The sequence below is a fragment of the Saccharomyces eubayanus genome, chromosome VII (assembly GCF_001298625.1).
Source record: "Saccharomyces eubayanus strain FM1318 chromosome VII, whole genome shotgun sequence".
In the NCBI taxonomy this organism is placed as follows: Eukaryota; Fungi; Ascomycota; class Saccharomycetes; order Saccharomycetales; family Saccharomycetaceae; genus Saccharomyces; species Saccharomyces eubayanus.
Window position 1 is genome coordinate 716,785 of NC_030982.1, and position 14,426 is coordinate 731,210.

At 38.4% G+C, this 14,426-nt stretch overlaps 8 protein-coding genes across 8 annotated transcripts; 5 read left to right on the forward strand and 3 right to left on the reverse strand.

The window, feature by feature from the left end:
- Window positions 1-114: 114 nt before the first annotated feature.
- VSB1 (Vsb1p) lies at window positions 115-3,225 on the forward strand (the record flags this gene model as incomplete). Its single annotated transcript, XM_018365233.1, has 1 exon — window positions 115-3,225. The coding sequence occupies one exon, from the start codon at window positions 115-117 to the stop codon at window positions 3,223-3,225; it is 3,111 nt and encodes a 1,036-aa protein (XP_018222333.1).
- Window positions 3,226-3,624: 399 nt separating this feature from the next.
- DI49_2088 (uncharacterized protein) lies at window positions 3,625-4,317 on the forward strand (the record flags this gene model as incomplete). The annotated part of the gene is made up of 1 exon (XM_018365234.1): window positions 3,625-4,317. One exon carries the CDS (start codon window positions 3,625-3,627, stop codon window positions 4,315-4,317), a length of 693 nt encoding a protein of 230 aa, XP_018222334.1.
- Window positions 4,318-4,583: 266 nt separating this feature from the next.
- Window positions 4,584-5,525, forward strand: DI49_2089 (uncharacterized protein; the record flags this gene model as incomplete). Its single annotated transcript, XM_018365235.1, has 1 exon — window positions 4,584-5,525. The coding sequence occupies one exon, from the start codon at window positions 4,584-4,586 to the stop codon at window positions 5,523-5,525; it is 942 nt and encodes a 313-aa protein (XP_018222335.1).
- Window positions 5,526-5,809: 284 nt separating this feature from the next.
- UTP8 (Utp8p) lies at window positions 5,810-7,942 on the reverse strand (the record flags this gene model as incomplete). The annotated part of the gene is made up of 1 exon (XM_018365236.1): window positions 5,810-7,942. One exon carries the CDS (start codon window positions 7,940-7,942, stop codon window positions 5,810-5,812), a length of 2,133 nt encoding a protein of 710 aa, XP_018222336.1.
- A 299-nt stretch (window positions 7,943-8,241) lies between these two features.
- SYF2 (Syf2p) lies at window positions 8,242-8,877 on the forward strand (the record flags this gene model as incomplete). The annotated part of the gene is made up of 1 exon (XM_018365237.1): window positions 8,242-8,877. The coding sequence occupies one exon, from the start codon at window positions 8,242-8,244 to the stop codon at window positions 8,875-8,877; it is 636 nt and encodes a 211-aa protein (XP_018222337.1).
- A 371-nt stretch (window positions 8,878-9,248) lies between these two features.
- On the reverse strand, window positions 9,249-11,720 carry DI49_2092 (uncharacterized protein; the record flags this gene model as incomplete). Its single annotated transcript, XM_018365238.1, has 1 exon — window positions 9,249-11,720. One exon carries the CDS (start codon window positions 11,718-11,720, stop codon window positions 9,249-9,251), a length of 2,472 nt encoding a protein of 823 aa, XP_018222338.1.
- An 878-nt stretch (window positions 11,721-12,598) lies between these two features.
- FHN1 (Fhn1p) lies at window positions 12,599-13,123 on the forward strand (the record flags this gene model as incomplete). The annotated part of the gene is made up of 1 exon (XM_018365239.1): window positions 12,599-13,123. One exon carries the CDS (start codon window positions 12,599-12,601, stop codon window positions 13,121-13,123), a length of 525 nt encoding a protein of 174 aa, XP_018222339.1.
- Window positions 13,124-13,445: 322 nt separating this feature from the next.
- PHB1 (prohibitin subunit PHB1) lies at window positions 13,446-14,309 on the reverse strand (the record flags this gene model as incomplete). Its single annotated transcript, XM_018365240.1, has 1 exon — window positions 13,446-14,309. One exon carries the CDS (start codon window positions 14,307-14,309, stop codon window positions 13,446-13,448), a length of 864 nt encoding a protein of 287 aa, XP_018222340.1.
- Window positions 14,310-14,426: the final 117 nt, after the last annotated feature.

Here is a 14,426-nt window from a genome sequence, read left to right on the forward strand (position 1 = left end):
ATTGATAAGGAACTAGGTAACAAAATACAGAAAAAATATTTTCATTTCAACAAAAGAAGACATTGACGTACACACAAAAGCTTTTCAAGTTTCAAAAACTAGATTCGTAAAGGTATGGGGAGAAATATCAGAAGGCGCAGGAGCAATTCCTCACTTTCAGAGGCCATATCAGTATCGCTGGGAATAAACTATCAAGACTCATCAAAAAACAAGATTCATAGAGCTAGTGTTAGCACAATGTCACCTCCATTATGCCGTTCTTATATGAGTGGATTTTTTACAGGTGCAAGCTCGCCTATGAATTACAATATGTCTGACTCAAAGCTACCCTTCTCGAACAAGCAACACCCCAAAGTGATTCACGGATCAGAAAAATTGCATAGACAAACAGCCCAACTGTCCAATGAATTTTGCTCTTCTTCAGTTGAGGAAGGCTCTCCGACTATTAAGGACTATATGGACATTATAGATAGCGATGACAGAAAAGATGATCAATCTATGCGCACTATAGAAGAGAATATTGATGAAGAATACGCTGATGAATACTCAAGATTATTACTCAGTCCAGCATCCTCAAATGCGGATGACGAACGAAATCGTGCGCTTCAAGACAGTCCAATATCAGAACTAGAGGATGGTCTCGGGGGCGGATACCAGTCCGTCCATCCCTCGCATAATTTGCGTTTAGGCCCAAGAAGTGCGTGGCAGTGGTTTACGTCATTTCCTTCCAAATGCGCACATTACCTACCTGCGGCAGTATTAGGTCTGCTTTTGAACATCTTAGATGCGTTGTCCTATGGTATGATCATATTTCCAATTACAGAACCGGTATTTTCTCATTTGGGGCCCACCGGTATTTCTATGTTTTATATCTCCACAATAATATCACAAAGTGTGTATTCTGGGGGCTGGTCGAGTTTTCCTTCCGGAGTTGGAAGTGAAATGATCGAAATTACCCCATTTTATCACACAATGGCTCTAGGTATAAAAGAGGCGCTAGTGGGTAGTGATGATGAAATCATAACCACCACAATCTTCTGTTATGTGATCAGCTCTATGCTTACAGGTATCGTTTTCTATGTACTGGGGAAATTACGACTAGGCAAAATAGTTGGATTTTTCCCTCGACACATTTTAATAGGCTGTATCGGAGGTGTTGGTTATTTCTTGATAATTACCGGTATTGAAGTCACTACAAGAGTGGCTAAATTTGAGTACTCGTGGCCTTTCTTGTCGGGACTGTTCACAAATTATGACACGTTGGCAAAGTGGTTACTACCTGTCCTGCTGACAATAGTTTTAATCGGTACGCAACGGTGTTTCAAGAACTCATTAGTCCTGCCAACTTTTTACATTTTGACATTGGTTTTATTCCATTTTATTGTTGCAATCATTCCTACATTATCTTTAGATACTCTAAGAGAGTCAGGATGGATTTTCCCAATCGCTAGTTCTGATAGTAAATGGTACGATCATTACAAATTATTCAATATTCATAAAGTTCACTGGGCGTTGGTTTTCCAACAAATACCAACAATGATGGCTTTGACCTTTTTTGGTATTTTACATGTCCCCATCAATGTGCCCGCCTTGGCCATGTCACTACAAATGGATAAATACGATGTTGATAAAGAACTGATTGCGCATGGTTATTCAAACTTTTTCAGTGGGCTGCTAGGTTCAGTTCAAAACTACCTGGTGTACACTAATAGTGTTTTATTTATTAGAGCCGGAGCAGACTCGTCATTTGCTGGCTTCCTTTTGGTAGCCTTGACCGTCTGTATTATGGTTATTGGACCTGTGATAATATCATTCATACCAATCTGTATAGTCGGCTCTCTGATTTTTTTGCTGGGTTATGAGTTATTGGTAGAAGCACTAGTTGATACCTGGAATAAACTGAATAGGTTTGAATACCTGACTGTTGTAATTATTGTCTTTACAATGGGTATATTCGACTTTGTTCTAGGTATCATTGTTGGTATTTTGATTGCATGCTTTTCGTTCTTGGTTGATAGCACAAAATTGCAAACTATTAACGGCGAATATAATGGGAATGTCGCTAAGAGTACGGTTTATCGTGATTATGTTCAAACCAAATTTCTAGAAGGCATTGGTGAACAGATATATGTTCTAAAATTGCAAAACGTTTTGTTTTTCGGGACTATCATATCAATTGAAGAAAAAATTGAAAGACTGCTAGAAATAAGCAATAAAGACTCAACAAAACGGAGAATAAAGTATTTAATTTTGGATTTTAAGAACATCAACGCTGACAATATTGACTATTCTGCAGCAGAAGGTTTCAATAGAATTAAAAGGTTCACGGAAACCAAAAGAATCAAGCTGATCATATCCTCCATCAAAGAAAGGGATCATATATACAACGCCTTCAATAACGTGGGACTATTAAACGATGTGGAATTATTTGCCGATTTAAACAGTGCTTTGGAATGGTGTGAGAATGAATTTCTCTTCCAATATAAGCAATTAAGAGAAAAGGCAAAGAAGCGACTAGAAGAAAGAAAGCAGAATAATGTTGTGTCCGCAATAATGGCAGCCACTCAAAACAAAAAGATCGATAGATCTGGAAATAATTTGAATAAAGGTAATAGAGAACAAGTTAGAAACTTGATGTCCCTACCAACCAACACCCCTCGTAATCATCAAATGCTTTCCGTGGCTCAGAACGTCTTTGCAAATGATGAACAGGCAGTAAAGAATCTCAAGAAGGAATATAAAAACGACGAACCAATTTTACCTATATTGCTATTTGCACTAAAGCAATATCGACCTGATATCGTATCCGAAGTTCAGAAGATAAGAGAAAAAGAAATCAAGTTCTGGGCTCAACTATGTCCCTATTTCAGTAGACGCAGACTAGCAAGTCAATCACATTTAATACATGCAGACAACGTATTTTTCTTGATAGAAACAGGTATGTTAAAGGCAATGTATGAACTACCACAAGGTACATTGTACGAGATCATGTCTAATGGTACATGTTTTGGGAAAATCATCGCCCCAGGAAACACTATGCCTAAAGAACAGAAACTCATCATTGAAACGGAAACAGATTCCATATTATGGGTTATAGATTCTAGCTCTTTGAATAAAATGAAAGAAGAAAACCTTGCATTGTACGTGGAGGTTGCGTTAATGATAATGTGCATCAAGGACACTAGGTTCAAAGAATTACTAGGCTACACCCTTGTTAGCGCATGAGCATATATTTATTAAGTTTATAATTATTTTTTCGTTCACTGTTCATCGTAAATAACAGAGATTAATAGCAGATAAAAGCAACTTATAGTTGCATCCGTATAATCATTGCCTTTAACAAGCACTCATTAATAAATCCCTGAACTTATGTTTTACTTCCGGAATTTTCACTGCGCGATTTTCTTTAGTGAGGCCCCTATCGTGGAGCAAAAAATGACGATTCTCATCGATGAGCAACTATAAAATTCTTTCTACTTCAGAAGCTTTTTCACAGGAACAAGTTGTGGCCTTTTTGTTGTTTGCATCTCCTCAAAACATATTGAATTGAGTAGTTGTGCGGTTAATTCACTTCCGTACTAACTGAGCAACAAGTTAAAACTATAGCAAGGTATAATTTAGATCATGGCCATTCCATCTGTTAGTGTCACCACCGATAATGAATACGAGGACATATCATCCTTCTCTTCTATTGACTCTTACAAGCCTGAGCCCTTTACTGGGTTCAAAGATTCGGAAGCTCCAGAGCAGCCTCTTTTGAAGAATGACACCATTGTTGGAAAGGGACAATTGGAGAATGATGACAGTGTAGACGATCAGCACCGTCACTCTGATGTGCACTCTCATCACAGTTCCAGTACTTTGAAAAGGCCAACTTCTAACTCGATAGAAAAGATGGTTACACACAATGCGTTAGAAGGGAATTCAGAAACAGTAGATTCTTTGAAAAAAGAAGGATTAAACCTGGACAAGAAGGGTACTCCAGACATCACAGCCCCAGTAACAAATTCGGCGCACGATGCTGCATTTCCAGAGGAGTATCGATTAGAGACTGAGACGGGGCTGGTTAAGTTGAAGACACTTGAAACTTTAAGAAGAGAAGACTCTCGTGTTTCCGGAGCAAAAAAGGAGCAGGGCCACGACCACACTGACGCACATTCTACACGCTCCAAAGCTACTGCGTATTCTCAAGGTTCTTCCCTAGAATCCGATAAGTTGAACATAGCAGTGGAAAAGAATAAGAAAAGAATTGAAAAGTACCAAAAACACAAGGGAGAAAAAGGAATTAAAGGCTTCTTCCACAGAATCTTTGATTGAGGTTGAGATAAACTGTTAGGTGATCAACTTGTACACTTAAATGGCGCATTATTCTGTTTCTCCCTACATTGTGATTCCTAAACCTATTAAGTGTTAATGTAGCTTTTCAACTTTTCCGCACTATTTTTGAAATGTTGAAAAACAGCTCCCCCTTAAAGTGGAGCAAAATGATTTATAGAGAGGTGAGGTAGCAAAAGAAATAAAGGACTAAATTCAATATCTAATTTTAGTTGAAGTACCAAAGATCGAGAACTAGAGTTTTAAACATGTGCATACTAATGGCAACGAGAGCGCACCCCGATTATGAGCTCATATTAATATCAAATAGAGATGAATTCTTGGAAAGAAAAACACACGCCACATGCTGGCACAACAATGATTTCATCCTTTCACCCTACGATGTGGCCAAGACATCGGTGGAAAAACAAATTTTTGGCACCTGGTCGGGCATAAATAAAGAAGGGAAGCTAGCTACGATCCTTAATCTGAAGCAGGACGATCAGCGAGATCCCACGAAATCCAAATCTCGCGGCATGTTACCATTTTCCTTTTTAACGAGTCGTAAAGCAAGTTTTCAAGATTGGGACGATTATAACAAATTCGAAAAGCATTATGACGGTTTAAGGGCTACAGGTGACTTTAACTTCTTCTATGGTGATGTTATTGAGAAACGGTATAAAGTTATTGATTCCTTAGGAAATACTTTCACTGTATTAGGCTCCACCTGCAGACGAGATCCTGATTCTTACATGGTAATTTCTAATGGTAAGTTTCACAATAGTTCCAGTATATCAGAGCAAGCCTGGGAGAAAGTAAAGATTGGGCGTGATAGTTTGGAGACATTAATTCAAGAAAATATTGAATCAGATGAGGAAACGTTGGTATCAAGTTGTTTTCAACTCGCTTCAAAGTGTTCTCTTCCAGATACCACTTCAAAGCCGGATCTTTTACAGATGCTTGTGGACCCAAACGTAACAATGAACACCATATATGTGCCGCCTTTACGGAGGCCCCCAGGCGATGATTTGGGCGCGTCTATACCCGATGGCGACTACTACGGAACACGATCTCAAATAGTGCTGCTTGTAAGTAAGAACTCATCTAAGGTTACCTTTATTGAGAGAATACTTTATAGCTCAGATGAAGACGTGAGTCACTACTCAGCATCTGCTCCAAAGGAAGAGAAAAGATTTGAATTTGAATTGTAAGCGATTCTGCGTTTGATTTTTCATTTATTATAGGTATTTATCTTTTTTCGCTCTCATCAGTTTCACCATAACATATTATTATGCATTTGTTTATTATTTTTGAACACCTCGAACGGATTAGCACCTTCGAGACATTACAAGCTATATACGATATTGAACAAGTTTAAAAGTCTAGTATACTCTATCGTGTGGAAATATCAATTTATTAGTAACCAAGGTAAATGCTATATATCTGTTCTTTTTATATAAGTGTCATATTATACAAGTCAAATTCTCTGCTCATCTCAAATGTCCAAATATTCCATAGTGTAAGTTGGCAAGGCTTGTTTTTGAGAAGTTGTACTATCAGAGTTCATATTAGTAAACCCATGTTGAGAACCCCTTGTTTCAACCAGATTCCATAATTCTGTGTTTCTTTCAGCAATTTCCACTTGCTTATCGATATACGATGCTAGATTATCCAAGAGGGTACCTTCTAATGAAAATAGCCCAATGGAATCCAGAACTAGTGACAAAAGTTGAAATAACTGAGAGCTTTGACTGTGGTTGAGATTTTCTAGTGAGCTATCTTCATCAGTATTTGTTACGAAGTCGATAAAGTTTTGGATATCTAGTTTGCTTAAATTTTTCATTTCTTGTTTGATTGAATCCCTTGTGAAATCTTGAAGTATTCTAAATGAGATATCCAGTAATAATTCTTTGTTTCTTATGGAAAATAATTCCTCAAGTAATTCATTCAATGGTAGATTTGGACATGTTACGATCGCCTGTTTGAACAGCCTTGGTTGGTCTCTTAAACGGGATAGCAAGTTATGTGTACGGTTCAATGGAAACAGCGGATGGGTAAGTAAAAATGTTAGAGCCTTTGGATAATCATTTCCATTGAATTTCTCGAAAATTAAGTCTAAAATTTTATTCAGAAATTCAGAATCAGAAATAAATCTATCCTTTTCAGTGTAATGCTCCTCCTTTACGTTCAGATCTTTAAAAAAGATGTCATCAAATGAAGCGACATCATTGATTTTGAGAGCAGAAATTTTTCTGATAATCTCGTCATACTGGAAGGCGGGGACACTAATATTCCCATCAATGTCGTTACGTTTCACCATATTGTCAACAACGTTTTCATCATCAAATAGTGGTTTCAAAACAACAGAGGAGGTATCATTTTTGCCAATTTGGAAACTTTTACCCAAGGAATCTTTTAGTGTATTGGTTCCGACATCAATATTGATAATTTCTAGGGAGGATGTTGGGTTTGGACCATTCTTGGTTGAAATACCAATTGCTATGGTTTTTGAATTCTGTGATTTCTCTGAGTCAATCACCGCGGATCTCAACAGTTGGAAGGTTCTCACATGAGTTAATTCTCTCTGGTATAGAATAGAGCAGTGTAATAAGTCAAGCAAGTAGACGATGTTATTCACGGTCAATAAAATCCTGTTTACCGAAACAGGCTGAAAAGAAATCAAATCATCTTCGGTAGTGGGTTTATTGATTAATGGGACATCAATAATCTGTTGTAACTGGCAATGTGGTAGGGAGTAAACGAATATTTTACCTTGATTCAATTTGTAAAGCTTACCGAACTGGTAACAGAATTTAGAATTTTCAAAAGAAAATCCCTCAATAATTGTAGATGATAGCTCTTTAATGGGTGAACTTTCTTTGTTTTCAAAATCTGATAGTTCGAATAATTTATAACAGACTTTATCATCCTCTAATGGACACAAAACGAACACAAATTCCGTGCCATTTTCAGTGAACCATTTGGCATATTTCAAGTTACCATATGAGATGTCAAAAGAGTATAAAAGCTTTAGTTTGAAATCATAAAATTCAACTAGCCCATTCTGTAACACGGCAATTATTAAGCTATTTTTAGCATCGATTTTAATGTTCATAACCTTATCTTTCGTTTTAATCTTATACTGAGATAAGAGGTCGTCCGTACCTGTATAAGCTTTCTTGTCAGTGCCATCCTCAGTCAAGTGCTCAGCGGAGATATCATTATCCTCTACCGCTTTGGTGATGACATTCAATGTGTAATTACCTTTATTTACCATTAGCCCAAAAGACCAGATTTCAACATCTCTCTTTGATTGAAAGTCGGCAACTTCGTTTTTGTCGTTGTTGTTAATTTTGGTATCATTTTCAATTTCAACTTGGCCTTTTACAGCATTGCATGCAGTGATAATGTTTGTAGAAGGTATTGGGTAGTCAAATGTAAGCTTTGGTGTAGGATTGATAATATACTGAGATATGGATGATCCGGATATACCTAATGTTATGTTGTTTGTGAATTCATTGAAAGGGCCGTCTGCAACTTGAACATAATCCGCTTGCAAAGAGAAATTGCTCAAAGAGGCAATTTTCGGAAGGGTTGCTAGCCTGAATGGTTGGGACAAAGAGGGCATTTGGGATGATTATTTTATCTCAAAAGGATCTGCTGCTTCAATGGGCTGTGAGTTTGACGTTCACTATATAGTCTCTATTAAGAACCTCATCTCATCAAATTTTCAAATTTTTTCTGGCATCTACTAAAACGAAAAGAAAAATTTTGAAAAATTTAAAGATGCCCGTGGAGAATGACCGAAAAGTTGGATACCAAAATTATCCCCATAAGAAACAATTTTAGTGATGAGGAACGCATCGAGACAGTTGTCAGGCAGGGGAGTAGTACAAAAGTTATATCCCGTAGAGCTAGTTAAATAAAATGGATCTGGAAAATTTGGGTAAAAAGTTAAAGGAGTTGAAAAGAAGAAGGGTGGACGCATCTCTAAAGACAAGGAAGTTGGCGGATAGAGAGATCCAGGAAGCCAGTGCAAATCGAAAACCAAGAGTCTATAGCATGGAAGATGCAAACGATGAGGAATTAGAAGGAGAAACAAAAAGTGATGATAAAGACAAAGCTTTCCACTACACTGTTCAAGAATATAATGCATGGGAACAGAAGCAGAAGCAAAGGAAGAGTGGAAAGACTCAAGGGACTGGAGGTTCATATGACCAACTCGCGAAATTGAGTTATGAAAAAACCCTAAGAAATCTCACTACACAGAATCATAAGCATGAAAACTCTGTTAACGAAAAGGACAATAAAGATTCTATGGGACAGGGTAGGATTGAAAAGATACAGAAAAACACAATAACTGGTAAGATAAGGATTGTAGATGACGATAAATTAGTAAATAAACTGGCCTCTACTTTGGAGTCTGAATCGAAGAAGAGATATGAGGTAAGAAAGCGCCAAATGGAAAATGTTAAGGCACCAACTGGTGTCGAAAGTTTTATAAATGATAAAAATAAACAATTTAATGAAAAATTGGGTAGGGAATCAAGGGGTTCGGAGTAATTCGTTGTTTGATAATGTAAATGCAAAGGGAACGAGAAGCCTTGCGTGTCGTCATACTGGATTCTTTATCGATTGTCATATTTTGTTGAGACGAATTAAGGATGCATGATTCCAAACTACGGGCAGGAACGCCTTACTTGACAGGGTTATATGAATCAAAAGATATCAAAATGATTGGCTTAAGAAATATTAATATAAGTAAATATTAGTACATAAATGGTTATAAAAAGAGAAATAGAGTAAGAAGGAGAGAGAGGGAGAGAGAAACACAAAATGAGAAAACTTGTCAGTAGTCAAAGAGGAACGAAAAAAAAAGGAAAATATGGTTGAGAATTTGAACAGGTTTTGAGCAGAGAGAGATAACATCTTCTTCAGGCATACATAACATCTTCTTCAGTATGATATTCATACATCGAGTCATTCTTTGGAATGGCGTGCTTGCTCTCTTGTAAGTGATTGGATGGTGTTTTAACATGATTTTCGGCCGCATGTAAGCCTTCAGCTTGTTTGTGTTGCTTATCCAAAATCGTTTGTTTCAGAGCGTCATCAGCATTTTTTTGACGGGTTTGTTCTTCGATGGCTTTTTCGCCTTGCAGCCTTGTTCTTTCTCTTTTAACTGCTTCCAATTCTTCTTCTTCAGCTGCTAATTTGTCTTGTAACTCGGTTAATTGATCATTGTAGGTTTTTTTGACCTGCGTGATCTGCTCTTCATGTTCTAGTTGAGCCTGGTGAGCCTGTTCTTCTAACTCTTGACGTTGCTTTTCCAACAGGTTCTCTTCTTTACGTTTTCTTTCTTCAGCCTCTAACTTCAATTGTTCTTCATGAGCACGGCGTTCATCTTCAAGTTTTTTGGTGATTGCCGATAAATGAGTCCTTTCATTGGCGTTTTCCTGCCTAATTATGGTCATTTGGTTCAATAGGGTGGAAATTTGAGCGTCGATATCATTGATTTGTGGTAAGTATTCCTTGTTTTCCACACTTTCCAAGACTTCTTGATTCTTTTCATGCAACTTTTTATTTTCCTCAGTTTGAGTAATTAAATCGTTCTTTTCCTTCTCCAAATTATCGATTTCGTTTTGAGCTTTGCTTTGCTTCAAATTAATTTGATTGATCTTGAAAATTTGAGCATCCAGTTGTTGAGATAAATTACTCAGATTTGTAGTCCAATCATTGAACTCCTTTTGAACGTTAATTTTTTCACTATTTAACTCATCGATTTCAGATTTGACATTGGTTTGCTTGCTTAAAACTTCATTCTTTTCTTCTATTTTTTGTGTTTTCATATTTTCCGTATCTTTAAATATCATTAGTTTTTTATTGTTATGCTCGGTGTTAATGTCAATGATTTGTTTAACCAATCTGTTTTTGTTGACTTCAATCTTTTTAGAGGTTTCTTCTCTCAATTGTTTCATTGAATTTTCGATTTCGTCAATTTGGTTTTGTAAATCTTGTAATTTTTCCTTGTATTCATTATTTTTGGCATCATATTTGGCCTTTTCCTTGGCTCTTAAATCAACCAGCCATGCTTGGTGGACCTTTTCATCATAATTAATTTTATCATAAACAGCCTTTGATAAATAGCCATGTTCTTTCGTCTTTACAATTAATTCAGGGTTTTCTGGAGTGGCCACTGGATTCAAAGGAGCCGTAGCAGTACCCTTCTTAGCAGAAGAAGAAGTAGGACTTTTCCATAGGGCAAAAAAGCCGGTTCTTTCCTTTTGCGGACGGTCCTGAAATGGGACTTTTGGAGCTTTGCTTGGGTCAATCGGTGTATTGTCCCCATCAGATTCTGCTTCTGAGGTTTCAGGAGTAGACGTTTCCCCGCCGTGCTCATCTTCTGATGATTGTTCAGTTTCTGCTTCAGCGTCTGCTAGTTCTCCCTTTCCTTCCTCGGTAACGATATCCCTCTTTACGACAGATGTTTCCACCTTTGGCTCTTCTATTGGGGCGACTGCTACTTCTGAGACATCATCGCTTGCGGCTACAGCTGCTGATTCTGGAGCATTATCACTTTCGGCTGTAACGGCTAATTCCGGAACATCACTTTGGGCAATGGCAGCTGTGGTTTCTGTCACAGCAGGTTCTGTCACAGCAGGTTCTGCCAAGTTCTGTTCACCTTTGACAGTCTCCGGTTCCGGAATTTCCTTTTCGTTGTCAGTGGTTGTCTTTTCAGTGGGCGTAACCTCACTTGCGTTTTCATTCTGTTCTTCTTCTATAGAAGTGGCTTCATCGGCACTATCTGCGGAGGCAGCCGTAGTTGTAGTAGTAGCCGTAGTCGTAGTTTCATTGTCTGCAGGTACGATAGCAGAAGCAGTATCCTCGTCTTCTGAAGAAGATAATGACGAAGAGGAAGATGTGGTACTGGAGGTGTCATCATTTCCATCCCCCGTTAAGTCTGTAATTTTTTGACATTTCTTCAAATACTTCAAATGTTTCTCTTTCAATTCCAATTCTGTTAACAGCTGATATTGTCTTTCTTCGTTCTTGGTTAAATAAGTTGGAAATTTAATGTCCTTAGCTCTTTTAACGTCATTTGGGATGTTTTTGTAGCCCAGATCTTGAGGCTGTTTCTTTGAATAGGTAGAAGTGGCACTAACAGTGGGAAATTTTCTGTTCTTTGCATCTTGCACATACAACCTGTTGTTCTGGTTGCCGCTTAAGGCACGTTGTCTGAATGGCGAGACCCAGTCTTCCTTGCCTTTAGGCTCATTAGAGACAACATTCTGCAAGAACTGGTGGGGCTTTTCCTGCTGTTGTGCTTGCTGGTTTTGCGCATTCGCGGATGACTGATTGATCAATTGCGTGAAGGGGTCGTCTTCCTGACGGTTGGTATTGAATAGCATAGTTGTAATCCTGATTAGCTGGCCGGTGTTTCCTAAGTCTATGCAATCGTAAACTAAAATATAATCAATGGAAAGTCCGCCCTACGTCGAATACAAGATGATGATATATGGCGAAAATGATGGACGAGGATGTGCTTGTTGACCATCATTGTCCAGGATGCTATCACCCCTCTCCCAGATGTTCTCTCCTCGCTTCAATTGAGAAAGGCAGCCTGTTACCCGGTGTTACCCCTTATTTAGGTTCAGCCGTTTAAGGTGAGAACCCTTTACCTCATCGCCCTTTGCAGATCGTTTCACTGTTACTAGACGGATCGGTGATGGTGGACGTTATGCCACGTACTAATAGTCGTGCGCTCGGCCAGTAGATGGGAACTGAAACGGGATAGAATCCGGTTATTTGCTTTTTATTATGGGAAGTAACACGATGTCTTGCACGCTGCAGCTATTGCCGCATTAAAATGCTGTCATGTTTTTATAGCGGTGTTCTTAAAGGAGATCACTTATTGGATTTAGATACGTGGGAGCACACTCGTCGTTGAGGGCACTCTTCTATTGTTCTGCCCTGGCTGCGCCGCATTGTGGTCGGTGCCGTTGGAATATGGCGCATGCGTTTTCGAAGATTTTTACCATTTTACGAACTCTCTGGCGGCAGGCCGTTTAGGATCTGTTGAAGATTCCCTTTACGAACGAGCCGTATTTAGTCCAGGCAGCTCAGAAGAAGGATCGCTACAACTCCTTGCATACACATAGATATAAAACAATAATAATCGATCGCGTAGTTGGTAAATCTTGTAAGTACCGCTCTTCTTGTAATTGAAGTGAACTAGGAAAAATAATACTGAGCTTCTCGAAGACAATTAACACAATCACAATAATACATGCTATCCGTTGCAGACAACTTAGTGCGCATCATTAACGCTGTTTTCCTGATCATATCAATAGGTCTGATCAGTGGCTTGATAAGCACGCAGACCAAGCACAGTTCCAGAGTGAACTTTTGCATGTTTGCCGCGGCTTACGGTCTACTTACTGATTCATTTTACGGTTTCTTCGCTAATTTTTGGTCATCTTTAACATATCCGGCAATCATGTTCGTCCTGGATTTTTTAAATTTTCTATTTACATTTATAGCAGGTACTGCTTTGGCCGTAGGCATTAGATGTCATTCGTGCAGTAATAAAACTTACCTGGATAAGAATAAGATCACACAGGGCTCAGGTTCAAGGTGCCATCAAGCAAAAGCTGCTGTGGCATTTTTCTACTTTTCCTGTCTTTTGTTTCTGATCAAAGTGGTGGTATCTATGGCCGCTATGATTCAAAACGGTGGATTTGGCTTTGGTAGCAGCTTCGGCAGAAGAAGAGCAAGAAGACAAATGGGAGTTCCCACAATTTCTCAGGTCTAGATCCGCCAATACAAACAAGCATTTGATGCTGCCGATAGTCCTTTCTCTTATATAACAATTGCATTAAATAAAAATCAATGAAAGATTTTGTTAAAAGCATCGGGTTGAAGTATGTGTATTTGCGTATACTCATGTGCATACCCACGTGTACATATTAAACAACTGAGTAATGAAATTTATAGCATATGTTTTTTGTTATTAAGTAAAGTAAAAGAAAAAAGATAGAAAATGTTGTTGGCGTGGTTTCCCTTATATATACAAGTTCATAACATGACAGAAACTAGTTTTTTTCTCGCATTTTTTTTTAGTTTCGTTCCATTGATTAACGACCAATATTTAAAAGCAAGGAGTTGGGAGATCCTGAAGATTCGCTGTTACTACTACCGGCGTGTTGACTTGGTAAATAGATAACACTACTGGAATTGGCCAGAGTTTGGGCAATGTCCTTGGAGGCTTCTAATCTTCTAATCAATAACAAACCATCACCCACTTTAGCCAAAGCTTTTGAAATGTATTCAGCACTTTCTGCTTCACCTTCTGCTCTAATAACTGAGGCTTGTCTTTCTTGCTCCGCCTTTTCAACGATGAACTTTGCCCTTTCAGCATCTTGTTGTGCAATTTGCTTTTGTTCAACGGCTTTAGTGAATTCGGGGCCAAACGTCATATGGGTAATTGAGACATCTTCCAACTTGATACCAAATTCGTTGGCTCTCGTAGAGAGCTCCTTTCTGATCTTTTGAGAAATAATCTCTCTTTGAGTAATCAACTCGGCTGCATCAAACTGTGCTACTATAGACTTTAACACTTCGTTACCAATTGATGGTAACACTCTCTCATCATAATCAAGGCCCAAATTTTGATATATGGAAGGCAGTTGTAAAACCTCTGGTCTGTGCAAGACTCTTAACGTCAAGGACACCATTTGTAAATCTCTAGTACCAGTGTTCGTAGCAATACTCTTTGGCTTTGTTCTCACATCGTATATAATCGCCTTTTGTAGCCAAGGCACCAGAAAATGGGTACCTTCACCCACAACCTGTTGCTTAACACCATTGATTCTGTCAAAGATAACACCACGAGAACCACCTTTCACATCATACATGGAGTATTGAAGCCCACTGGCAACAATACCAATGGGTAACGCCACCTTGGTGATGATGTCGATGAACCTGCTTGGATTAGACATTATTGATATTACTTATTGCTTCAAAATATAGTTATGACCGCTGCTGACCGCTATACTCAAACAATTGCCCTTATCTCTGCTCTTGCTGCATCACACACTTCAACTATCACATCCAGA